Genomic DNA, 26,498 nt, shown 5'->3' on the forward strand with positions numbered 1-26,498 from the left:
ATTCCTCTAAGATCAGAAACAAGGCAAGGATGCCCAGCTGTCTCCGCTTGTCCTCAACGTTACACTGAAGGTCTTGGCCGATCCAAATGGACGGGGGAAGTCACCCAGAGGCATAACTGAAAAGGGAGAAAGCTTGGATCTCTCTGCACAGGCCGTGATGGCACCCCTGGGAAACCTCAGTGGGTCCGTGGTCCTCTGATTCACGCAGTGAAGGGGTTCGTTAGGGAGGACGGCAGGACATGCAGAAAGAGTCCTTCTGTACACACACCGTAGCCAGGAAAGGGCATTACGGTCTGCATTTACAACAGCAACAAATAAGATACAGTCCCTAAGAATGAGTTTAACAAAAAATGTGCAGAATTGACATGAGCTAACTTTGAAACGCATCCCAAAGACACAGACGTGACCTGAACAAATGTAAGACGTGCCTTGCTCACAGACGAGACAGCTCAGTATCACAAGGATGTCGGTTCTCCCCAACCTAACTCATACATTTAATGCATTTGGACTAAAATACCCTTAAGGTTTTTTTGTTTGTTTGTTTTTACCATTAAGCTAGACAAGCAGGTGCCAAAGGTTATTTGGAAAACATGCAAGAATAGCCAGGAAACAGTGAAAGCAAAAGCCGTGAGGTGGTGCTGCCCTTGCTAGATTTTCAAACGCATGATAAAGCCTCTGTGATGAAACAGAGCTGTGTCAGCACGTGAATAAGTGGAGAGACCAGCGGAAAGGAACGCCAAGTCCAAAAATAGACCCCATTACATACACAACTTTAGTATATAATACAAGTGGCGTTTCAAATCTCTGTGCCAAAGGTGGACTTTTCGGCAAATGGCCCTGAGGTGGTTTGATAGACGTTTGCCAAGAAAGATAAAATCAGCTCCCTGCCTTTCACTGCAGGTAAGAACGAGCACCAAACGGATCAGGGGTCTAAATTTAGGAAGTCGAACCCTTTAAGTACCAGACACAAGTGGGTGAAGCCCTGGGTGGCATGGGCGTAGGGAAAGGCCATGAGGACGCAAAATGAGAGGCAGTTAAAAAAAAGGGTGATATATTTGACTACATAAAAATAAAAAAAAGTTTGTATAGTAAAAAAAGGCCATAAACAACATCAAAAGGCAACAAACTGGGAGAAAATATTGGCAAGATAACACAGATAAAGTACTAATATTCCCTAATATATAAGGGACTGTTAAAAACATGAATAGGTAATTCACACTAAATATGTATGCATAGACATGTATACATGTACTTATATACATATGCGCACATATACACACACACATACATATATAAAGTAAGTCCGGAAAAAGTCCAGCCCTTGTTACAATAATGAGAACAATTTGCACAACGTTGATGTAACCTGGCAGACAAGGAGAGTGGACTGGAATGCACATGCGTGAGCAATGACGACTTCACTGTACCAGACAGTGGGGGTGTAGACACCACTGAGTGCGCATGTGCACTGTGTGGCTGTCCCATTCAAAGTGACTGAGTGAGTAGAGCCATGAATCCGCATCAGACTTTGCTCTGAACTTGAACATTCCTCCGGGGAAACCATCCGGATGATTCAGAAGGCCGCAGCTGTGGGCAACTGCTGACTGGCAGCTTCAACACGACAACGTGGCCGCTCACGCATCACATCTCTTGCAAAGTTATTTTTGGCAAAACATCAAATCGCCCAGGTGACTCAGCCCCCCTACAGCCTAGACTTGGCACCCTGCCACTTCTGGCTTTTCCCAAAACTAGAATCACCTTTGAAAGGGAAGAGATTTCAGACTGTGGATGACATTTAGAAAAATACGACGGGGCAGCTGATGGCGACTGGGAGAACCGTGTGAGGTCCCAAAGTGCCTACTTTGAAGGGCACTGAGGCATCATTGTCCAATGTACAATGTTTCTTGTATCTTGTATCTTTTCCAATCAGTGTCTCTGTTTTTCATATTATATGGCTAGATACCTTTTGGACAGGCCATACAGATATAAAAAACACTGTGTATGTGTGTACACACACACACGTACATCCCTTAAACATTTGACAACTGCATGTACAAGAGGAAGGCAGAACACAAGTCCACTGAGACGCCATCTCTACACATCACATTGGCAAAAGCCGAGAAGCGTGGCGCCACATGGTGCTGGAGAGGCTGTGCGGAAACAGGTGTCCCGTACTCGCTGGTTCATTGGTACTGGTGGGGACTCTGGCAGTATCTAACCCAGCTCTGTACGTGTCGGCTCAGCATCTCTCTTGGGGAATTTACACCTCAAACAACACAAAAATACGCACAAACGAGAGATTCATTGTCGTTTTGGACACCAGGTGCTACGCATCAGAGAGTGGTTGAGTAAGCTACGCTGCATTCACACAGTGGATTGTTACTCCGCTGTAGAAAAAATGGGGACGAGCTCCGTGAACTATAGAGAATGTTTCCAGGCTAGAGTAAGTGTGTGTGTGTGTGTGTGTGTGTGTGTGTGTGTGTGTGTGGCGGGGGGGGAAGCAAAGGAATATCTATAAAATGGTCACTTTCTCTAAGGAAGAAAGGGAAGTAAGCAAATACGCACGAGTCTGTTCGTGCAGAAAGAAACAACAGGAAGAGCAAACCAGGAGGTTGAACTGTTATTCGCAGGGAGGAGGGGCGGGGGAGCTCTGGGTGGACACGGGGCGAGTGGGGAACGGTGGCGCTTCCCAGAGAACGCTTCTCCCTACGGCTCTGACCCTCAGAAAACCAAGTTTAAAACAACAAAGAAACAAGGATTGGAGTGGGGACCCTCTAATGGCATACGGAAGTACAAGGCAGCCTCACCTTAACCCACACGAGTAGCACGCCCACTCTGAAGTGAAAGAAAAAGGAACAAGCCCAAGGAACTTTTAAACATAATACTTACTGTATCCCCTCAGGCTAAAGACAAAAAGAACTGAACGTAAATATTGAATCCTGGTTAGTAAGTTTGCTTTTCACGGTAGCACGGGTCAGCAATTCCGAAACCACTTTCTGTGTGTTCCAGTGTTGAGCAAATACGTAAATACGTTCGAGGTAACACGAGCCAGATTTCTGGTTACTGGAGAAGGAAGTTACAAATTTAGAAAGGGGGGGCCAGAGCGAACCTCGTGTTGGGCTGGAATTGGAGTTTCCCGTGAATTCATGGCTTTTAAGGTGGATGGATTGATGTACGGATGGGAGGGAGAGAGGAAGGAAGGTGGGAGGGAGGGAAGGAGGGAAACACTCACTTTCTAGCTCTTTTCCGGCGCCCAGATTTGTTTTATAAATACTGTTCTCCACTAAAAGGAGCCAAATCTCCTTGCATAAATGGCTGATTCCAGGGCTGGGGGCTGAGCAAGTTCAAAAGGATCCTGGAACCTCTTCTTAAGCCAGAAGTAAGGAAGTGCTGAGAGATGACCAAAACATCTCAGGAGGACACAGGCAGCAGCATGAGGAGCATCAGCTTGCCCGATCCAGGGCAGCTGAGCTTCAAAATAAATGATGATAGGCAAGCGCACACCCGGTCGAGGAAGAACCCCTGGGTCCGTTCTGATATGAATAAATGAGTAAAAAGATAAATAAGGGGGGAAAAGGAAAGGCTCTCCCAGGAGTATCCCAACCAGTAAATATGAAAGTAGTGACAGAATCAGGAAATCACCACTGAGCGCTCCCCGAGAAAACACAACTGCTCATCCACAGACGCAGAACCCATACACCGAATTTCACGAGAAACATTTGTCTTTCCGCAAACACGTGCTAATCACAGTGGAGGAAGCAGTGACTTCACCGTGGGAAAGCCTGGCACACTCCCCCGTGCCCACGTGGGTCCAAGGTGAGTCCCCACTTTTCCGTGTGTGCGTATTGAGCAAACATGGGATCACCCGTTGTAACAGCTGTGCCTCAGTAGTACGAGGCGCTGACGATAGGGAGACCGAGGAGAGACCGGCGAGCTATATGGGAAGGGAGCTCTGTACGTTCTGTGCTGTTTTTCTGTAAGCCTGAAGCTCAAAAGTAAAGTCTAGTAATTTAAAAAACACCATGTCACCACCCATGAGCACGCATGCCATGGAAATTCGTGCCGTGCAGTTTCGCTGAAACACAGCCACACTCGCTCACGCACGCACTCCCTGTGGCAGCTTTCGGGCTGGTACCTCCGGGCTGGCGTTTGCAGCGGAGAACATATGGCTCACAGATGAACACGGGACGCAGGCGGCCGCTCGGCGCCGTCGCCCAGCCCAGAGGCGGGCCGCACAAGGGCCCCCGGGCGAGGGACAGGCACGGCCTGTCGGGTGAGTCTCAGGAGCGTCGGTGCAGTTGGTGGCCTTGGTGGCGTCACACTGGGGTCTCTTGGGAAGGGAGGAGGTGATCCGCCACTGAGCAGGCGGGCGCGTCCCTGACCTGCGTGAAGAGAAGCTGGGTTTTCAGAACTTCCTGGGCACAGCGTGTTCCCTGGTCATGAAGTGAAGGCACAAGTGTGGGGGTATTGGGAAATCCAGGCGAGCGCAAAAAAAAATAAAAACCGCTCGAAATGTTAGCACCCAGAGGTTACACAGAACAACATGAAAGGTGTGGAAATCATCACATGATTGGGCCTCCACCCCCTGGGGCCGATCCCCGCCAGGGCGTGTCCCGGAGTCTTGTGTCAGCACGGGCGCGGAGGGGTGGCGGCCCACGCGGACGGCCCGGGGTGCTGTGGGCGAGCCTCCTTTTCAGGTGTCAGCGTGATGAGAGTGTCCGCAGCCGTGTGTCGACAGCATCGGCTTAATGCCGCAAGCGAGGGATTTTTCTCATCGTCAGAAACGTATTTTGTAATATATATCTATGTGAGTGTGTGTGTTTCGATGGGGGAAAGTCTAAAAGAATATATATGTTTAGTAAGAAGAGGAGACAATAGCAGTACCTCCCGAAAGTGACCCCAGGATTATATGATGATTTTAATGTCTTCCTTATGTTCTGTGTAATCTCTGGAAGGTGAATTTTCAAGAAGGACTTCTGTGCATGGCTTATTTTCTGCTTTGTGCTTATCTGTATTTTTAAAATAATTGTGCTCCTTAAAGTAACCACAGCTAATATCTTGTAGCCGTGCTGCCTGTGGGCTTTTGCGTCCCGATCGAGTCACCTCATGGTGTCCAGCAAGCTTTCGTCGATGTCACCAGGGTCAGGTGACACCCACTCTTCCCCGTGGGGCTGCTGGGATTTTTCCCACTCCTCCATCGCTGTCGGGGTCGCTCCTGGCCCCTCACGGCGCAGTGCTGCGGGGGGTGGCTGTGCCCAAGTCCCCTTGGCTCCCCGCTGTTCTTGTCGGGCTTTAGTCCTAGAAGGGCAGTCACCACGCCTGAAGGCGTACATTTACAAGGCGCGCTCTCATTCCACACGGAAAGACTGGTTTTAGGAATTCCTTCTCATTGATTACTATCAAATAAGCTCTTCACAATAAAATCAGGCATCTTCCTTATTTTTAAAGTGATCTTTTGTCCTATTCTTAGAAGTGTTTATGAATTATTAATGACAAATGTTATATCTGAACATAAAAACCATGCTTCCCCCCCAAAAATTTTCAAAATCACTTTAAAGGTAACTAACCATGTTCAACAAAAGTTTAAGCATGCAGAAAAGAGACTTTGTCAAATCTCACTCCCTCTCTTTCCTGTGGATTTTACGTAGTTGGAATGAAAGTGTGTGTAGTTTTCATACGCTGCTTGTTCGATTTAACACTCCGTTGCAAGCGTTTCTTCCGTGTTGCTACAGAGTCTTCATAACTGTGATTTTTTAATGACTACAAATTATCCCATTGACTTCATGTACCATAACTGACACAGCCACCCCTCTGCTGAACACTTAGGTTGTTGGCACATTTTTACTTGTATAGCACTGGGGCGAGTGTGGACTATTTCCGTAGGTTCCAGTCCCCAAGGAGGATTGACTGGGTCTAAGTTTAAGTTTTCATTCCGTCCGAATTTTCACTGATTCATACTGGCCCGTCTTCTAGGCCAGTCTTAATTATTGAAACTGTATTCCAACGACCACATGGTATTCAGTGTGTTCCCATGGGCGGGGCACCCAGTAGGTGCTGTGATGTCCTTAGGAGCCGCAGGGGCCAGGGCACTGTCCTGCCTGCAGAGGGGCCGTATTGGGTCTGCGGGTGTCTCAGACGGAAACGACGCTCTCTCTCCTCGCGTGCCCCGCTGGTCCTACAGTGAGCGCGCTGGCTGCCACTCACAGAAGCCTTGTACTCCACAGCCTTTGCCAACGAGGAAAGAAAATACACAGAGGCAGGGAGGTAATCATGTTCCCCCTCCTTTTTTTTCCTTTTTCTATTTCCTTTTATGAGAATATCATCAAGTCGGGATGGAAATGCATTTACGGTGCCTCCTCGCTGCCCAGGCGAACTCCAGCGACTTCCCCGGGAGATGCACGGCGGACGGAGCCCACAAACGCTGCTTTGTTGGCTGTGGCCGTGCGGTTTGGCCCCCGGAGTTATCTCAGATGCACAAATAAATCTGGCGGCCCCCGGTCGTCTCGGCTCAGCCGCGCCCCCTTCCCCGTTCGCCTCCCTCCTTGCAGTTTCCTCTCGGCCTTCGGTGGCGGCACCAGCCCAGGCTTCTCATCAATATGCCCTGTTAACTGCTGCCAAGCCTCCAGCAGCTCCACGCATATGTTCGCTTAATCACTTCTCTTTGTTCTGCAAGCCTGCGCTTAGTTTCTGAACGGCCCCCGCCCTGGCCCCCGGCCCCCGGCCCGGCCATCGGTGGCGCTGCCTGCAGCACGCGACTGTCTCCTGGCCGCCTGCTTAACGAGCGTCCTGGACTGCCTGCCGCAGGGGGGCCTCCGCAGTGTGCTCCCAGCGTGCCGCTACGTCGTGCCCTTCCACAGACACTCGTGAGCCCCTCCCGTGGAGCCCATGGCCTCGCCCAGGTGAAGGGCCGCGGGACCCTCCCGGCGTGGACAAAGCCTCCTTCTTAGGCCTCTCTGCCGGCGCAACACAAGAGAAGGACGCTTTCTTCTCGGAGCCGGCCGGTGTCTCGGCCCGTCGGTCTCAATGGGTCATTCATGGTGTCCAAGAGAAATACCTCCGAGCTGTATTTCATGGGCGGTGCGAGGGGGCCTGGCCTGCGGGCGTGGGCGGCCTGCTCGCTGGGAGTGCCCCGTGCCCGGGGCCCGGCTGGCCCCCGCCCAGCGGGCCAGCTCATCTCAGCAAGAGGAGGGGTCTCCGGGCGCCTCCTCCCCAGGCCCGCACACACCCGTGCACAGCTCTGCGAGCCAGGGCACTCGGAGACGCCGCGTGGTTTTTCTCCGCTCCGAAGCATGTTTCTTCTCTCACCGTCCGTGAGGCCCCGCCCTGTGCCCTGCGCCCAGAGGCGAGGGCGAAGAGCTGGCCACTCAGGGTGCGGGCTTTCTGTGCAGCCCATCCTCCTGGGCGCGGGGGTGCCGGGGTCGCTGGAAACTGTGACGGGGGCCTGTGTTTCTGCAGAGCGCCAGCTCTCCCTCCTCGGCGCCCTCGCCTCTTCCTGCCCCCAGAAAGTATTTCAGAGAGGCCCACGCAGCTGCCCTGGCGATGGGCAGACCTGGGTTTCACTTTGTTTAATGAGTCCTGCCCCGAGCTGTGCCGCTCGGGGCCTGGCCAGCAGCCCCCGGGGGTGCAGCGGGGAGAGCGTCTGCACGCGGGGCCAACACGAGCTGGTGCGGCCGGGAGGCGGCTCTCCGCGTGAGGGGGTCCTCCCCCTGCCCTCTTCGGAAAACAAGTTGCCATTGCCCCGTTCGGCGGGGATGCCGTGCACTGTTGCGCCTGTCCCCCGAAGGGAAGTTTGTGTTCTCTAAATGAAACCATTTTAAAGGCAGAACTCAACCCTCAAGTGATCCAAGGTTCTCCCAAGTTCTCAGAAGGTGTAGATTTATTTACTATAGTTAAAACATAATTAGTTCTCAGGGGACAGTGTATCTTTTAAACGGCTTTATTGCCACCATATTGGTTTTCTGAATAATCAGAAACTTCTGTTATGATTACGTTCGGGGGGTTCGAACAGAAACGCACTGTAAGTGGAAACAAATGTCGGGAATTGTTAGTTGTCACTCGAAGGAGGGACACCACATCAGAAAGACCCCGATGGGACGTCCCGGAGACACGGAGCCTAATGACATGTCCGATGAACATGGCAGCAGCCCACTCGGCAGGTGCACGCACCTCCCCCGCCTCTGTCTCTGGGGCTGGCAGTGGGGCCCAGCCCCCGGGGGGCCGGGGGGCGGCCTTTCCCACCCGAGGGCTCCCAGAGGAGTGTAAACAGTGCCCCCACCTCGTCCGCGCGGAAGGGCCTCCTGCCCGAGTCCCCGTTCTGGCTGACCAGTCTTTCCCACCGTTTGCAGGTTGATGTTTGAGATGCCGCAGGAAATGGGTTTAATCGCCATTGCAGTCCGCCAGACACAGGGCAAAGGTCAGTCATCTTTTGTTATCGTTTGGGGTGCGTCTGTTTTCTGAAACCTGACTCCCGTGGCCCCAGAGCCGACGGACGGCGTGTGCCGATCCCCGCAGGACGATGCCAGGTGGAAGCCCTTTGCTTTCACGCCCCACCCGCCCCGCCCACCCCATGGGGTGGACGGGGGAAGAGGGGTGGGATGGACCGGAGATGGAGCCTTTGTAGAATTCAAGCATTCTCTGAGGCTGAGATGTTGCTCAGTCACCTGACATCCGCTTGGGGTGGTTTTCACACTGGGTCACCTACATCTTGTAAACTTTCCTTTCTGACACAGTGTAGGCTTTGCAGTTGGTGACTCGTAACTGTGTTACAGAGACACTTACTGTCCCCCCGGTTCCCTGTGAGGGGCTGCCTTTGTCGCTCCTGAGGGCCACACAGAGGGGCCTGCCATCTGCCAGGCCCTGCCCCAGCCGGCACTGCAGTGTGCGTGCGGTGGGGCGCGAGCGGTGCCCGTGCGCACGGTGCCCCGGAGAGGCAGAGGGCTGCTCAGAGCGCCCGCCGCCTGCTGACCCTCGGGGGCAGGAGCCCACGTCCTCCCAGCGGTCCCTGTGCCGGGAGCAGGTCCCGGGGTCGGTGGTGGTGCGGGAGCCACGCGGCCCCCGGCCCTCCCCACCCCCGGCTGGCGCCGGGCTGAGCCCAGGTGCCGTAGCTGATGGGCTCTTCTGCCTTTCGCAGAAGGAGCGAAGGAGTGAGGAACCCATTCTCTGCTTCTTTCTTAAACATTCCTTTTGAACATAAAGAGAAAAAAATTTTTCATTTTACCAAAACCCATGGGACTCAATGTGGTGGTTAAAAAAGGAAAACTTTTGATTAGCTGTGTCTCCTGTTCTGATCACTGTATTACCCTGACTTCCGTTTTAAGGGAAATAACAACTCAGAGAGTTAATATCAGGGATCACCACTTCCGTTCAGCTTCCTTTTTTTTAAATGACAGGGAGAGCCGGCTCCCACACCACACCGTTCTCCCATTCAAAGTGCACAGTGGTGTGGCTCTAGCCCATGCGCAGGGCTGTGCGGCCGTCCACGCAGAGAGAAGAGGGGCTCCCGGGGCTCTCCTGGACCAGCGCCGGTCCCGTCCCGCACCCCTGTCTCTGTTCCGCCCGCGTTAAGTTACCGTGTGGCGAGAACTCGTCTGAGAGGGACGTCCTGACGCGGCGAGCCTGCCAGCTGCCCAGGCACGACGGACGAGGTGCTCCCGGAGTCAGAGGCTTGTTCGGCAGCAGAGCTTCGGGTTTTAAAAAGCTGCTCTGTTACTGAGTGACCCCCAGAACATCCAGAAGCTGGGGTGGCTTCAGCAGCCACAGTCTGTTCCGGGGGGGTCGGGGGGGCATGTCTCCAGCCCGTGGCTCTGAGTCCTTGGGGCCACTTCCCCGCACGGCGGGCACCTGAGCCCGTTCCCGCGGCACAGCGGCCGGCTTCCCGGTGGGGCCTGTCTTCCAGGGCGAGGACAGAACGCGTGGCTGAGCCCCGTGGGATGCGCCGTGTCCACACTGCTGGTCCGAGTCCCGCTGCGGTCCCCGCTGGGGCAGCGGGTCCCGTTCGTGCAGCACCTGATGTCCCTGGCGGTGGTGGAGGCGGTCAGGTCCCTCCCCGGGTACCAGGTACGTGCCACCCCCTCCCCTCCCCTCCCCTCCCCTCCCCGCCGCCGTGCTCCGCTCCGCGCGCTGACGCTGGCTTGGGGCGCCTGTCGCGGGCGTCTGCGCGCGCACTGAGTGCCGAGCCCTGGCTTGCCCTCCGCGAGGCTGGCAGCGGCGTCCAGGTGTGACAGTTTCAACAGCACCGCTGGGGCCGGGGCCGGGGCCGGGGCCGGGGCCGCGGCTGCCCAGGCCTCGGGGGTGTGCTCGTCCCGGGATTCCGGCGCCATCCTCTTGTCAAACAGCCAGGTGAGGGCAACTTTTTATTTTTTAATTGAAACACATTGGACTGGATGGGGCTATTGCTCTGTGTTTTCTGGTGAAAAGGTTTATTTTATAGACCCCCGAAATGTTTCTCATTTCCTGCCCTCACGGCCGCAGCCTGCACTCAGCAGGGCCGGGCCTGGGCTGCGGTGGGTCGAGTCCAATGTGCAGGTTCCTTCGGGCCGTCGGCCCCCAGCGGCAGGGAGGACGAGCCTGCTTCGTCAGTGCTGTCGTCAGGCCTCAGGGTCGGCCATGGAGACAAGGAAGAGGGAGCACTTAACACCCTGACCCAAAACCTTTTCTCTGGTGCCTGGCCTCCACCCACCGTATCCCCTTTCCGTTTTTCCGGGAGGAGTTTCCTATGGCCATAGAGGGGCTGGGGGTGTCCCCTGCCTTCTTCCCGCTTGTAGCCCTTCTTTATGTCAGGCTAGAGACGTGCATCGTGTGGATTCTGAGGCAGACGCTGAGGTCAGGCCTCAGAGGAGGCCCCTCGTCTGAGACTCATGCAGGAGCGGAGCCCACCTCGGGCCCCCAAGTCCTCTCCGCAGTAGCCATGTCCTCGCAGCCACTGTGCAGGGGCACGGTCTGGGCCAAGCCTGCAGCGTGCACACGGAAACAGGACATTTGTCACCAGCGCCCGGCACCCCTGTGTCTGACGGGCTTCGGCGCCCCAGACTGTCACGGCTGCGTGGGCCCCGCCTGCAGCCCCTGCACGGGCGTCCCATCTGGAAGGAAGCAGCCGAAGAGATGAGGCTCTATCCTGGGGAGAAAAGATGCTTTAACCCTGGCGACAGGTTAATTCGTCTTAGGAAAGGAAGTGAAATGCTGAGCCTAGATCGCTTTAGCTTTTTCGTGGTTTTGATTTTGACCTTGCAGCCTCGTTTGCTGACTTGGCGCGCATGCCGCGCCTGCCGAGTGAGAAGGCAGTGCTGGGTGCTGGGGCCCCAGGGTGGGCGCTGGGCGGCTTGCCCTCAGTAGCTCACGGCTGGGGAGGGGGTCCCTGTTGTCCTGTCCTGACAAGACACTGCCACCCGGGTCCACACCCTGTTTCCACAGTTGTCCGGCCCCCCGCCGGACGACAACGGGCCTTCTGTTTGGATTAGCGTATTTGGTTTGGGCAAGACCCCATTATTCACTTGCACAGCAGAGTACGGGGCGGTTTGGACCCCCCTGAGTCATTAGTCTGCCTTTCCCGGGTCCTTCGCTGTGGCCCCCATTTGTCCCCAGCCAGACGTCACTGTCAGCACACGCTGTGCCGTCTCCCCGGACAGGAGGCGGCAGCACTGGGATGCCCGCTGTCCGTTCCAGAGCCCCTCGTGCCGCTGCTGTGCGGACCATCTGTGGGGTCCCCTCAGGCTCCTGCAGCCCTGCCCCCAGCCCCACTCGTGCTCCCGCTCCGGGGGGTGCTGACCGCCCGCACCCTGCACTGGCCCTCCTGTAACACCCGTGGCACTTCCCGAGTCTGAGCCTCTCATGTGGCGTCTCCACGGATCGCTCCTAAGCAGAGTCGTTCGGGCCCCTCGACGGCCGTTTGAGCAGATGGTCGAGACCTCAACAATGAGCACGTGCAGCCCTCTTCCTCGTGGAGTGGATGTCACTGTTCATCTGTGTGACCGCCCCACGATTCATAAGCCGCTTCCTCACCTAAGCCAGTCTGAACGAACTCGGGGACTCACCCAGGCGCCGGAGAGGGGGCCCTTGTAGAAGCGGGCGCACCCCCGGAGGGCAGGGCTGCTCTGTGCTTCCGCGGGGGCTGCGCTCTGCCCAGCGGTCACGGGGCGCAAGTGAGGGAGAGAGGGGGGTTGCCAGAGTGACCACAACAGGTGTCCACAGGACACGTGTTCTAGACCAGCATTTCCCTATCGTCAGCATGGACGCCGGGGCCCCACATCTTGGCTGGGGGCCGTCCTGTGCACTGCAGGGTGTGGAGCAGCATGTCTGGCCTCTACACGGGACAGGAGGACTCCCTCAGGCTGTGACCCTCAGAAGTGCCTCCCCATGGTGGCCCGCATGCCCTGGGGTAGAACGCCTCTTGTCCCCTCCACCGAGAACCCTGCTCTGGACAGAAAGGGACCAGCAGGCTCCCTCTCCGTTACGGGGGGTGGTGAGCACCGTGCGTTGTATTAGCACTTTTGTGCTCCTGCCTTTCCTCTCTCGGCCTAGAATGTTCTACCAGGGCAGGCGAGCTTGGACGCAAGCAGAACAGAACCGTGTTCTAAACGCCGGGAGGACGGAAGGCCGGGTGGGGGAGGGAAGGAGTGGGAAGCGGTGGGCTCCGCAGGGTGTCGGGGCGGCCGAGGGGCCGTCTGGTTTTCTCTGTGAGGTGAAGGACATGTTTTTCACTTTCACCCGTGACTTCATCGGTTTGGGTATTTTAAGCATGTCGGCTGTCTCCCACATGGTATAATGTTGATTGTTCTCAGTGAACGTCTCCACTGGGCCACTGTCAACCTCACTCACCTGGTCCAGCCGACCGGGGACCATCGTCCAGCGGGACACCTCCAGCACAAAACTTCACAAACCACTTTTGACACGTTTGTCAATACACTATATAGGTCTTTTTTATTTTTTCATTTCAGTTGCATTTTTACCTTTCTTGAAATAATAAAGTATCATATGCTGAAAATGTGTATTTTTTTCTATCTTCAGTATTAAAATGGCTGCACAAAAATTCACCAATTTTGATAGGTTTTCTTAAATGCACGCTGACATGACAGCTGTCACAATGCAGTCTAACAAAACTATCTCGAATGAAGTTAAAGACGACTAAGTGCTACTAGAGCCATCGTACAGAAAAAAACAAGCAAACTTTTTGGCCAACCCAATAGTAAGGAGCGCCCAGGCTCCGTGTCAGAGAGCCCTGGGTTCGAAGCCCAGCCCTGCCGCATCCTGGCAACGTGGCCTCGGCAAGCCCCGCAGTCCCTTCGTGCCTCAGTTTCCTCCTCTGATCGGCAGGGTGACGCTGTAGCCAGCGTAGGGGCTTGGTAGAGGTGACACATGACTGGGGCTGCGAAGGGGCTCGGTGCTGGGTCTACCCCAGGGCCCTGGGAGGCTGTCGGCTGCTCTCGGGTCTCCGTCACCCTGGGACCGGGGCACAGGCAGAGTTGCCAGGGCACAGTCCGCTTCCGTCCCCCGAGTCGAGTGCTGGCGTTCTTCAGGGCCTTCTCTGGTGCTCAGTGAAGAAAGCTCCTCCTGGGAGCCCTCACAGCGATCTGCCCGCCTTTTATGACCCTGGTCGGTTGGCGGCCAGCACGGGCCCCTGGAGCCCGAGTATTGTCTTCTTCCTGCCCCTGGCCCTGCCCTGGACAGGCGCCCCTTGGCGGTGGGTGCCCCTGAGATGATGCACTTGGTCCAGCAGACGGGCATCTTCAGAAAGTGTTTCTGATGACGACGAACGGTGGTGGGGTGGGGAGCAGGATGGGACTGGTGCCAGAGAGACTCTAGGTCGCCCCCCTCCCCGGCCCCCAGTAGTGCTGGAACACCGGTCGTCCCAAAGAAGTGGTTCGCCTTCCTTTTAGCCGGGTGGCCTCAGCGGGTCCCTTCGGGTCCTGTGATTGCTTGACCGATTACCATGCCGGTTCTCCTTTAGGACATCAACTTACGGGTGAAGTGGCCCAATGACATCTATTACAGCGACCTCATGAAGATCGGCGGAGTTCTGGTCAACTCGACGCTTATGGGAGAAACATTTTATATGCTTATTGGTAAGTTTCTAAAGGCTTTCCCCGGCACTTTTAGACTCATAAAAAGAAACATGTTTGTTTATACACGGCTGTGTGCGGGAGGGCCTTATCCTACCAATCACTTTTGCTCCGGGCCGTGCGGTCGCCGAAGACAGTGTGCGCGCAGCACAGGCGGCTGGGTTGGGGGCGCGTCCGGGGCGAGCACGCCTGGCTACGGCCGTGACGCCCGGCCGGGCGTCGCACCCAGCGCCTTGTCTCACACCTCTCCACCCTCCTGCTCCCGTCCAGTCGGAAAACCGCCCCCAGGGAGACGGCGCCGCTCACCCGCGGGAAGGGCTGCTGTCGGAAAGACGAGGGGCAGCAGGCGCTGGCGAGGACGGGGCGAGGGGGAGCCCTCGTGCGCCGCCGGTGGGAAGGCGGGCGGGTGCGCCGCTGCGGGAGACGGCGCGGAGACGCCGCGGAACCCGGAACCCGGGACTACCACGTGATCCCGCGGGTCCGCTCCTGGGCGTCCGTCCCAGGAACGCGAGAACTCTCGAACTCGCGAGAACCACAGGCGGCCCCGCGGCCCCTGCAGCGCTGCTTTCAGGAGGCCACCCGGGCGCGAGGGGGAGGCTGCTGGTCGGACCGCGGGAAGCGCGCGCCTGTGTGCGGCCGTGCGGCCGAGGCCGCCGGGCTCACGCCTGCAGCTCCGCCGCCCGCGGGCGGCGCTGCTCCGGGCACGCGCCTCTCGCCCGCGAAGCCCCGTCTCCCATCGTTACACGAATGACTGGCCAGACGCAGAGATTCTCACTCACTCGCGTGTTTTACGGATGCAGAGATTCTTACGTAGGGTCCGCAGGTCGGGGGGGGGGGTCGGGGGGGGGGCCAGGGAATGCGGTCAGAGGGGGGACACGCAGCGTTCTCTGTGGGGAGAATCCGTAGCTTTTCGTAAATCCTGAAGGCCGCGGCCGGGGGCGTGTCTCCGACCGGGGAAGGTCCAGAGTCCCCAGCAGGGCCGCTCTCTGGCCCTCGGGAGGACCCAGCCCACGCTGGCGAGGGTCACTGCCGCTCTGGCCCCAGCACTCCCAGTCGGTGACTGCTGGAGGCGGTGCGGGCGAGGGAGCGGCTTCGGCGCCTGCGCGCTTCGCGGCCCGCCTCGCGCCCCGTGGGCGCCGCTGGTGCGCGTGGTCGGCGTGAAGGAGCCCACAGCCCCGGCGGGTTCCGCCCTGTCGCCGGGGTGGCTGGTTTTCCCAGGTGCAGCCCACATCGCTCTGTGTCCTTACAGGCAGTGCGTTTCTAAACAACGCAAGCCTGCCGAGGCCGACCAGTGCGTCCCTCCGCGCTGGAAGCGATCAGAACATTTAGCGGAGAACACACCGTTACTGCAGACGGCACTGTTCCGCGTGAGGAGCGTGGGGGGGGGGTTCCCAGAGGCCCCCAAAACACGATCGTCTCGCTGCCTGTTTCTCGCGGCTGATTGGGGACCCCTGTGAGGCGGATTCGGGGCCCCGCCGCAAACGCGGGTCCACTGCTCCGGAGGCCAGCCGGCCCCCCGCGGAGGGCGGTGGTGCCGAGGGACCGCGGAGATGAGCCCACCCAGGCCCCGCTGCTGGGGTCGCGCTTCCCCGGAGCCTCGGCCTGGGGGCCCGTGAGGAGCCGGTGACCGCGGGTCGGCCCCTCGCCGGCAGCGCGAGCCCGGCACCCAAGGCCACCGAGGATAAGGTATTAAAGACGTGGGCCGGCCCTGGACCCTCCCTAGCCAGCGCTGGGCACCTCCGCAGCCAGAGTCGGCTCCTCGGGGCCCGAATGAGACTCTTCCTTTTCAAGCAGCTGTCCTGTTGTTCAGGCAGGAAAGGGACAGGAGGCCGTGGGTGCCGACCACAGGTCCCGGCTAGACCACACGAGCGTGGTGGCAGCAGCGGCGGGTGCTGTCCCGCTCTCGGCTTCTTGTTCCCAGCCCGCCGGCAGGAGGGCCGGGTGGATCTGGCTCGAGGAGGGCGATAAAGGGGGCTGAGAAGGAAGATGGGCTCGAATATATATGTCATTCTCTTTTGTTTTTTGTATCTTTTATCAGTTTTTTTATTGTTCAGTTGCAGTTGTTCCCCTCCCCCATCACTCTCCCCTGCCCTGCCCGCCCCTCTCCCACACTCAGTCCTCCCCTCCCCCCGCTGCCCTTGTCCGTGGGTCCTTCACGCTTGTTCCCTGGCTTGGCCCGCCCCTCCCCTCTGGTCACGGGCTGTCTCTTCCTTTTTCCCACGTCTCTGGGTCTCTGGGGTCTCTGGTTCCGTTCTGCTCGCCTGTTCGTTTTGAACACCCTTCTCTCTAAGAGGGCAGGGACGGCCGCACACGACGGGCGGACGGACAGGGGGACAGGGAGGAGGAGGCTGGCGGTAGAAGCCGCGGCTGTCCCCCGGCAGCCACGCTGCTCCCGTGCTCCAGCGTGCACTTCTTTGTTTTGGGCCAGGCTGTGGGTTCAACGTGACGAACAGCAACCCCACCATATGCATCAACGACCTCATCTCAGCGTACAACAGGGAGCACGGGGCGGGGCTGGAGCCCCTGAGACCGGACTGTCTCATCGCCAGGGTGGTGACCGCGCTGGAGCAGCTGATCGACAGGTTTCAGGACGGAGGGCCCCATGCCGTCCTCCCGCTGTACTACAAATACTGGGCGCACAGGTCAGTGCGGGCTGGGCTGCACGCCGCTAGAGCCCCTCCGGTGTCCACAGCCCGGTGTCCACGGGTCTGGGTACTAACCTTTCACCTTTCCGGTGGAGAGACCTGGGGACACGGCCTGGAGCAAGTCAGCTCCTCCCAGAGGTCACAGGACCAGCTGGCCCCTCGCGCATCCTAGTGGGATGCACCAGGGAAGGCCTCCCCCAGCCAGCGCGTGTAAGTGACTCTGATTGTGAGGACACAGACAAATCTAAATTGTAGAATATTCTAGAGAACAATGGCTTTCCCAGTGGGATTCCCCAGGTGACAGCAGTGGCCTCACCTGGGGACTTGTTGGGAGTACAGATTCCTGAGTCCCACCCTGGACCTCCTGGGTCAGAGATGCTGAAGCTGGGGCTCTGGCGAATGCTCTGGGGGTGCTCACACCACCTCGCATCTGGGAAGCACCGGCGTGTGCGCCAGCAGCCCGCTCCCCTTCGAAAGTGCCGGTGTCTAGAACGAGAGGGTGGGAGCTCTGTGAGATTGAAGAGGCGAGGCAGTGGAGTACAGTGTGTGTGTGGTTCGTGCTTAGATCCTGGGCGGGAGGAAGCAGCCACGAAGAGCACGAGTGGGATGGCGGGGGGGCGGGGGGGTCAGCACTGTGTGTTAGGGGGTGTTAGTGCATCAGGGCTGGGCTTTTATGGGTGAGGGTGGTATTGCAGTTTTGCAAGACATTGTTCTTATTCTTAGGGGACACAGCATAAAGGGTTTAAGCATAAATGTCACGATGTCTGCACCTTATAAAGTGTGTGTGTGTGAGATCAGTGGGTGTGAATTTAAGTAAAGGGAGAATATGAGGTTCATTGTACTGTTTTTTTTAACTTTCCTATGGGTTTGGAATTCTTCAGAGTAAAAACGTTGCGGGAGGGAAAGTCTGTACTTTTAAACTGTTGAAGATGTCACCCAGTAGGCACATTTGAAAAAAGCTCAAAAGGAGAAGGAGTTGAACTTGTAGCTGATGCTGCCCAGCTCTGTTTCATAAGATGAGACTTTTCAGCTCAGCCGCCTGTCCCCAGCCTCGGCCGAACTCCTCGCCAGCTGCAGGGTTTCTGGGAAGGGCCCGGGGCAGGAGGAGGTGGGGGGAGTGGTGCTGATGGCCAGCCCGGTGACCGGTTTGTGAGAGAAGCGGCTCCTCTCTCCCTGTTGGCCTGGCCGTCACCCTGGGCGTGCCGGTCACCCAGACAGCTCACAGGGACGCACGCACCTGACCTTGCCCGGCCCCCGCCCGAGGCGGCCCTGTCCCCTCAGTCCTGGGTGGTGGCGTGATTGCCCCAGCCAGCTGCAGTGCGCTCCCGGTGACCCCCCCTGTGCTTCGTTTCCAGTGCCCAGCAAGTCCGCCTGGGGAGCGCCGAGGGGCCGAAGGCGTGGATCGTGGGCCTGGACGATTCCGGGTTCCTGCAGGTTGACCGGGAGGACGGCCAGGTGGTGACCGTGCATCCGGACGGCAACTCCTTCGACATGCTCAGAAACCTCATCGTCCCCAAATCGCAGTAGTGCCCGCGCCCCAGGAGGGCCCGGGGCTGGGGTGCTCAGCGCGGGGCCCGGCGGCGCTGGGGCAGCGGGGCGGGGCAGCGGGGCGGGGCGGCGGCTGCGGGGACTCAGGGCTGGCCCGGGACTGGCCCGGGCACGATGACGCCTGCGGCAGGCATTCCAGCCCGGCCCCTGCCCGGCCTCCCCCGCGGCTCTGGAACACTAGTTCAGACGGGTAGGCAGGTTTCTTCTCCCCCCAGCTACCCTGTTAGCTCTTTACTTCTGTGCTGTCGGGCGTCACTGCACTTGGTGTTGGAAGGTGACCTGGGTGGGGGGTGGACACGTGGGAACGTTGTCGTTCGGGGGGAGCCCTGCAGTGGGGGCGACATTTTTCCCCCTCGCAGGCCTGGAGGTGTGTCTGCTGCTCCCCCACCCCAAACTTCTTTTTACGTGGAAGCCGCCACGGAATAATTCAGAAGTTCCCCCGTAGTGGGGACCTCTACCCCGAGACTACTAAAAAGTAAATCAAAGACAGCTCCGGGCCGGGGGCCGGGTGGGGTGGGTGTGGCCACTGTTCACAAGGCCCCGAGGGAGGGGGTTTCCGGTGGAATGGACTCCGGGCTCAGGGCTCAGTCCTCCTTTGTCTCTGCGGTACTGAGGAGCGGGGAAGGCCAGCTTCCGAGAGCGCCTCTCGGCCTGGCGGTTCGTGCTCCAGTGACAGTGGCCACGGCCACCGAGGTGCGTCCAGCAGGGACAGTCGCAGTGACCTTGCAGAGGAAACCGGTTAATCACTTCGACATTAATTTACGAGCTCGCCTTTCATAAATTCAATTTTACTGCACACTCTAAAGTGACGGGGTCAAGTTCAGGACCCTTAGCAGGGTGAGGGGGCTTGCTCGGATGTGGGGGTGCTGGACGTGGGGCTGGACGACTGGGCTCTGACAGCTGGAGGCGGGGGCGTGCTCGCTCACCCCACGCTGGGGGATGGGGGGGATTTGGAGCTTTTCAGCCGGTGCAGGCGCGCTGGGAGATGTGGAGGGTCCCCGGGAGGCTGGCGCGCCCAGGAGACGGGAGCACGCGGTGTCACTTACGAGTCATCATTCTGTGCCCCTGCTTCTGATGGCGACGAGGAAGAAAGTGCTGTGGATGTGGAATGCCATAATTTCAGAGGCAGAGTGTGTGTGTGTGTGTGTGTGTGTGTGTGTGAGAGAGAGAGTGTGAGAGCAGTCTGTAAAAGATCTTCAAAATCCGATATCCTAAAAGTCTCCGTCGAAGAACAAAAGAAAGGAAGCCTTTTGATACACGTTTGCTGCTTCCAGATGTACACCGGGCGGCGGTTTCCATGTCAGTCCTATCTCCGTTGAACTGGAGGAATTACGCACACTACTTTCCAGCCTTAAAAGGCCCATTTTTGCCCACTTTTCTCTCTCCCTGCCAGTCCCAACTGAAATCAGTGGAAAGGAAACTTGACGGAGCGCTCAGCTTGAAACAAAACCGCCTTACTGTGCAAGCAGCACCGTCTCTGTCCGGCTCTCAGCCACTCGGGCTCATTCCAGAGACCTGTGGTCTCCAGAATAAAACCAGCCCGCCTTCGGCCGGGCGCAGGCAGCCCCATGGGGGCGGGGGGGGACAGGAACGTTGAATTAAGTACACCAGCCCGATTTGTGTTTTTTGGAAACCCAACTCTTTAAAAGGAACTTCAAAAGTAATTTTTGTTACCTAAGGCTCCCATTAGGATTACTACGCCCTGCCCCCCTCCATCCAAAAAAAAAGACCCCTCTCTCCCACATGCCCAGGTCTCCTCTTAGAGTTGGTCACACGTTCGAATGAAGGTCCACACCGCCCTGAAACTGCAGAGCAGGCGCACCCTTGAGGGGGCACCTGCAGAACACCACCAGGAGGGGGGGTCTCAGGCGCACGCGGCAGGGCGCGCCTCTCCTCCGTGGTGGCGCGAGGTGAGCCTCCCCTCCCCTCCCCTCGGCCGCTGGCGTCCCCCCTCTGTGCATTTCTTCGGGGGGGCTATTTAATGAAAACCACGCCGTGCTTGGCTTTCAGCTGAAGCCCCGTTCCAGACAGCTCTGCTGCGGGAGAAAGTGTTATCATCTCATTTCCTTTCTGCAAACTGAAACTAATGAGGTGTGGCCGTCAGAGGAGACAGAGCTGCGGCGGGCCCAGCGCCCCGCCGCCGCCGCCCCGGTGTCGTCAGGGCGCCGCAGCGAGCCGGGGGCAGATGCTGCGTTTCCCCGTGCGCCCGACGTGGCCGAGGGTGGACCGAAGACCTTTGACATCCCCCTCCTCCTAGAGCAGTCAGCGTCGGGGACTCCCGCCCCCCACGCACACGCACTCCTCGGTTTGGAGCGGTTCCATGCCCCGAGTCTCCTCTCAGGGACCTTTTAAAGTCCCAACGAAAACTGCATAGCCTCTGTGATCTTTAAACCATGACAACTGAACTCAGGACTGGCGTGTGCTCTTAGGGTGCAGAATGGCCCCCCAGTCTAGAGGCCGTGCCTTGAGCACCCAACAGGTTGTGTAAGAGGTGGGACGGCTCCCTCTGAAAACAGATCGCAGGCACCTCCTGGGAAAGGGCCACTGAAATGGGACACGGACACAGCTGGGTTTCCTGTGGCCCCCACAGAGCAGGGAGTGGTAGGAATCCCCAAATTCTGCAGGATTCCAGGCGCTGGCTGAGTTTACAGGGCGTGGGCAGCGTGTGAAGGGTTTGTATCGTGTCGGTGGGGTTTTCTGCTGCAGCACGTGCACTAGGACTGGGCAGGCGAGGGGCAGGCGCACAGGCCCGGGGTGGGGAGGGGAGAGCACGCTCAGCCCGCTGCGTACACCCCAGAGGCTGAGAACTGGGCAGGGGGTTGGTGGGGGCGGGGACCAGCCTCCCCCCGCAGATTCAGGATGCAGAAGGACACATTGTAGGCTTCGGTTCTGTGTGTCGTGTGTGTGTGTGTGTGTGTGTGTGTGTGTGCTGCTGCTGGACAGGAGACAGAGACCCTGTACTCCTGGGCAGTTACTGTGCGTATCGGGAATAAAGTGGCAACCTTTGCATCTTTAACTTTTCAAAGAATGATGTCAGAAATGTAATTAAGCCAATGCCTATAAAAAGCAAGTCTACCAAAATAAACTTTAAGGCTTTCTATACAATATGGGCTCATTGTAATTTTTACCACGTTTCATTTTTAAAAATAGGCAGCTACTTTTGGTTACAGTATTTTTATTCATATTTAAACATTTTTACAAAATAAATAGTTTTACAAGGTAGAGAATATGAATGTATTTCTAAGTGTTAAGGAGCCGGTGTTTTGTTCTTTTCATGTGTATGTTTCACAAATGCATCATGCGTCATACAAAAGAGAAATTTCCTTATTCCAAAGAATGAACGTTAGCAAAACCAAAAGTGAAAAAAAAAAAAAGCAAACACATTTGAGGTGAGAAGTAAATTGAATATAACAGTATAATGTATTTTTAAATTTAAAAATAAATTTAACAAATTAAGGAACGGATTTTACTCCTGTAGAATTCTTTTCTTCCCCTTTTGTGAAGCTGCTTGATTTTTTCCGTCCCGACAGTTTTAAGATGTTTAACCTCACGCACCGTTCTTGAGTTGAGGGACAGCTTGAATGACGCATTTTAGAGCGAGGCTGTGACTCACTGACATTTTCAGCGACTGTAATTTTCCGGCATTTGTTTGAAAACGTTTTCATTCCATCTTATCCACGGCAGCCCCCAGTCTGCCCTAACTGTCTCTCTGTACAGCGAGTTACAACTTCGATAGACTTGCTATCAAAGGAGGCAGTGACCACATGAACCCCTCCTACCCCTCAGGCCCCGGGGAGGAAGACACGGCCCGTCGGATGTTAAAAGGAGGCGGGTGGGGGGGGTGCGTGTGGGGGGTGCGTGTCGGGGCAGAAAAGGCAGGCTCTCGCGGATCTCTCGGAGCAGCCCCGGCCTCACACCCTGCTCGCTCCTCTGCAGAGGTATGAATGGAATGGCTTTTCTGGAAAAGGCTTCCGCGAACATAAAGGCATTCCTCTCCCGGGGAGGCCCCGCCAGTCTTGAATTGGGCTTATTTCTCACATCCAGTCGAGCTGGCATCTTTGCGAACATGCTGGAGCACACTGTAATTTTTTCCCCTTTTTTACGAGGGGCACACTTATTAAAACGCTTCCGCTTGCCCTGCCAGACCCGTATGGAAGTCAAGATGTGATACCACCCCACCCCACCCCCCCCCCAGCTTAACCGTGCAGGCTCTTCAAGATGGACGCTACAATGTTAGGTTGCCATAGTAACTGCTCTTAACTTGGCACTGCGCTGCTGACCACCCCAAAGCCAACTTGCCTGGGAACCTTCACGTTCTAGGCTACGGAAGCTGTGCTGTTCGCCTAGACGGGAAGTCTTCTAGCACACGTGTCACTTTTCACGGACACGCACACTCTTTGTTAAGACTGTTTATGTTACCGTTTGTACATCGGTATAAACATTCTTCACAGTAACCTTTGAGCTTAAACCGATCCCAATGCCTTTTGTGGTTTGTGCTTATTAAAGGTGGCACCCCCCATGGTTAATAACAAGGTAGACACAAAAACGTTTTGCTGTACTTTATTGAAAAATGTCAGCCGATATACCTCCTGTCCATCACACCTGCGCTTTCGGGGAACTGCGGTTCGATCATGAGACTCGTGAGCACCGACATAACCCCTCAGGCTCATTTTATGTGCACACCTCGCCCCCCAAGGGCGGCGAATGAGGGGCAGCCAAGTGCAGTTAGAGGTGAATGGTCATTCATGTGACCCGGCCTCCTGGCTGCACCCGAGGTGCTCCTAAGTTGGCCGACTTCATCTCACACCGTAGGGCAGCGGACACCTGCTAGGGAAGGACGCGGGTGCTCACAGGGATGCTGGGCTGGCGACAGACCGTCACGTTCCTGCAGACAGTCCACGAAGTTGGGCCCTTCGATGGCAGAACAGTGAGTGAGAGGCACGTGAACAACCTTTTCACGCAGAAAGATGGCGTTGCTTGAAAGTAAACCGTTTTTGAAAAACCGGCAAAGTGGACTGTTTACAGCGCGGAGGAAACTGAACGTTGGGGGATCAAAGCCCTGATCCCCTTCAGAGTCAACATACGACTTTCAAACGGTCAAATCTTGGGGCAAAAACATAAAAATAAAACAAAAATTGGGAAAACACTGCTGGTGCTTTGTGAAAGATTTGTGTCTCCCCGTGACGACATGTTCGCGTGGAGCTTTGCTGAAGACAATGTACACGCCACTTTCGTGACATCCCCTGGGCACGCTTTCTCCCACGCAGCGCGGCCCACGGACGACAACACCCCATATTGCACGTGCACTTTGGCTGTGTCAGCACTACTGGCAGCGACCTTGAGCCTGGGGACCTGCAGGTCTGTGTGGGCCAGGGGCACTTCGCCTCGTGCTCAGGCTTGACAAGAGTAGCCAATCGCATCGGGCACCTAAATCGTCCACATGTCCGCCTCATAAAATATCTGGCTATACACACACATACATTTATATATACTTTTGGCATTTAATGCTTATTCAGGATTCTGAAGGTGCTATTCTTGGTTAGGAGGAAGAGCTTTTGAATGTACTCAAGAAGCATGCTTGCCCCGTTGGTCTCAGCTTGGTGATTGGTGTATTAAAGACTTAAATTAAAACAATGTTTAAGGAGACTCACGCATGACTTTTAAAGACAGAAGGTTTGTCTGTTCAGGGGACTTGGAAGAACCACCTTCTTCCTGGACCTAAGACGTGGGGAGGGCTCTGAATACAGGGAGTGGGCCCCAGCCCCCACCTGCGTATCTGCCCGAGTCAGGGTGCTCTCCTTAAAAGTGGAGGCCGTTGGCGGAGCCCAGACTCCTTCGTCCCTCCACTGGGGCCGGTGAGCGTCCAGGACAAGGCAGGGCCCCGAGCCTGACATGGAGGTGAGGAAGCCAAGCGCCCCCAAACACAGGTAGTTTGAGGTCCCACGGGGGACGGCGGGGACGCCCAGCTCTGCCCTGCAGGAAAGCGCCTGTTCCTCGGAGAACAAAGCTGGGGCAGCCGCCTCTGGGGCGGGACTGTCCTCCACACCGGCCTTTGTGGCATCTGCGGTAAAAATCTAAAAGTCGGCTGCGGAGTTCTATTAAAATAGTCTCTGTATAAATTAATTTAAATCGTGCCTACGCAGCTCGCCCCTCTGAACTCGGCTGGACGTCGGGAAACCGGAGCCCAGGAGGCCTGGCCTATGGCTTCTCCCTGCAGGCGGCCCCAGGACGCCGCGGTCCGGCCAGGCCGGGTCACCTGCCGTGGGTGATGATGACCGAGGCGCCCAGGTAGTGCGGCAGGGGCGCGCCGGGCGGGGAGGAGGCGGCGGGGCCCGGGCCGGGGGGCCGGGGCCGCAGCGCGCCCGGCGCCGCCTCGGGGACGCCGGCGAGGGCGGGCGGGGCGGGCGCAGCGCCCCCCAGCGGCCCGCGCCGGGCCAGCACGCGGTGGTAGTTGAGCAGCACGAAGGGCAGCTGCGCCGGCGCGCCCGGGGGCTCGGGGACCGGCGGCGCGCAGCACTCGGGCGCCGCGCGGGCCAGCGCCAGCCGCGCCCCTTCCCGGGGGGCCTGGCGGGCGGCCTTGGCCGGGGCCAGCGCGGGCTCCTCGCGGTAGTGGCCGCAGCTCGGGAAGCTCGTGGGCGCGGTGTCCTCGCCGAACCTGCGCGCGGCGGCCGTGGCAGGCGCTGCGGGGACAGGCGACACGTTAGATGTCCACGCGGGGCAAGAAGGGGACACGCGTACAGCCAAAGCAGCCTAGGGTGCCCGGGCGCCGCCCCCAGCCTCCCTTCGGGCACCCGCCACCCGTGCGCTGAGGGCCCAGAGCGGCCACCGTCCCTGCCTCTGCCCCCTCGGGCGCCCCAGGCCCGCGCTGTCCAACCGCAAGATGCAGTTTGAGATGTTCCAGTAGGCGCACTAAGGAGTGAGCAGCGGGTGAAATGAATGTTAATAATATACTTAATACAACGTATCCAAAAGACTACTTCAGGGTGGGACCAATATTTTTAAAGTATTCCGTGGTTCCGTCTGTGAACGCAGTGCGGACACAGCATGTCTCGCTGCACGGGCCACACCGCGCTGCTCTGTGGCGACACGTGGCTGCCGGCGGCCAAACTGGTCTGAGGCTTCCCCGGCGCCAGTGGGCGGTGACCCGCGCTGCCCCGATCTTTCCAGCTCATCCCCCAGTGGGGACGGTGGAGTGGTACCCCCCCACTCCCTGTGGGGGTGTCATAATTAAGTAACTGCCTGCCCTCCCTTAGCTCTCTGTTTCTTACCTGAAGACAAACCGCCCTTTTGTAATATCAAAAACACTAGGAAATTGATCACAAATTGCCCCCAATTAGCACCTTCGGTCCATTTTTTACCAAGTGGGTGATAAATGAGGTGGCTATTAACCTCTCACTTTCAAAATAGCAATTTAAAAAACTCCAACGCTGTGTCCTTTCACTGGCCAACGTCCACACACGAAGAAAAACAAGGCCTCCGCGGCCACGCCCCCTCTGCGGCCACGCCCCCTGGACAGGGCCAGGCCTGTGCTCGGAAGCTGAGAAAAAGACTTCTCTCCAGTCGCTCTCAAGTGGGTGACACTTTCAGCTGTCATCAAAACCCTTTGCTTTGTCTTTCCCTCCTGAGAGGCCGGGGAACCCTTCCTTGGTTTTTTGGGGGACCCAGTGCATGGGTGGGTGCTAGGGCTCCAGCCTGAAGGTCAGTGGCCCCCGGGACAGGCCCGGGCCGAAAGGCAGGGCTGCACCGCCCTGCTGGCTGGCACATTCTTTTCTTAAATGGGCTACTTTTAAAACCCCGTCCTGGCAATCTCCGAGGTTAGACTCCTCCCATGGCCTCCACAGCCTCGTAAAGAGGGTCGGAGCACAGAGCAGGAGCTTCCGGAAGCAGCCGGAGAAGGGACAGACGCCCGTCTGCCTCCAAAGAGAAAGGCGGGGCAGTGGACACCCCAGAGAGCGCTCTCTCTTTGCTGGGGCATGGGGCGTTTACGCGGCACTGAGTGGCCCCCACAGGACATCTGCCCTGCCTCGGTCTACGTGTCTCGCAGTAGCTGGGTCAGGGTGGAGCGGCATGCCTCTCCTGCAGCCAGCCGGTCCTCATCCCCACCGCCGCCCTCTGTCTGGAGCTGGCCCAGTGAGCAAGCAGGAGTCTGCTGGGCCTGGGACAGCTGGTGGCACCTCCACAGAGGACCTCTGCTTGTCTGCCACCGGGAGGAGCTGGCTGAGGGGCCACCCCGGTCTCTCCGCTGTGGACCTCG

General features: G+C 57.4%; 2 protein-coding genes across 10 annotated transcripts in view; one reads left to right on the forward strand and one right to left on the reverse strand.

The window, feature by feature from the left end:
• Positions 1 to 21,349, forward strand: part of HLCS (holocarboxylase synthetase) — a 171,078-nt gene extending 149,729 nt beyond the window's left edge. For 6 of the 8 annotated variants that reach the window (XM_045852560.1, XM_045852558.1, XM_045852562.1 and 3 more), the window contains 5 exons: positions 8,343 to 8,410; positions 9,893 to 10,053; positions 13,940 to 14,054; positions 16,480 to 16,693; positions 18,052 to 21,349. In XM_045852560.1, coding sequence (XP_045708516.1) covers positions 8,343 to 8,410; positions 9,893 to 10,053; positions 13,940 to 14,054; positions 16,480 to 16,693; positions 18,052 to 18,223 — 730 coding nt within the window. In that variant the 3' untranslated portion in view covers positions 18,224 to 21,349. Of the gene's footprint in view, positions 1 to 3,680; positions 3,814 to 6,312; positions 6,540 to 8,342; positions 8,411 to 9,892; positions 10,054 to 13,939; positions 14,055 to 16,479; positions 16,694 to 18,051 lie in introns of those variants that run through there. The other 2 variants (XR_006787409.1, XR_006787408.1) reach the window with 2 other exon arrangements.
• Positions 21,350 to 22,788: 1,439 nt separating this feature from the next.
• SIM2 (SIM bHLH transcription factor 2) overlaps positions 22,789 to 26,498 on the reverse strand; it is a 40,514-nt gene continuing 36,804 nt past the window's right edge. Inside the window, exon 11 of one of the 2 annotated variants that reach the window (XM_045852563.1) lies at positions 22,789 to 24,924. In XM_045852563.1, the coding sequence (XP_045708519.1) occupies positions 24,369 to 24,924 (556 nt within the window). In that variant the 3' untranslated portion in view covers positions 22,789 to 24,368. The remainder of the gene's footprint in view (positions 24,925 to 26,498) is intronic. The other variant, XM_045852564.1, reaches the window with a different exon arrangement.

The sequence above is a fragment of the Phyllostomus hastatus genome, unplaced genomic scaffold (genome assembly GCF_019186645.2).
Source record: "Phyllostomus hastatus isolate PE091 unplaced genomic scaffold, TTU_PhHast_1.1 phas_contig_948, whole genome shotgun sequence".
NCBI lineage: Eukaryota > Metazoa > Chordata > Mammalia > Chiroptera > Phyllostomidae > Phyllostomus > Phyllostomus hastatus.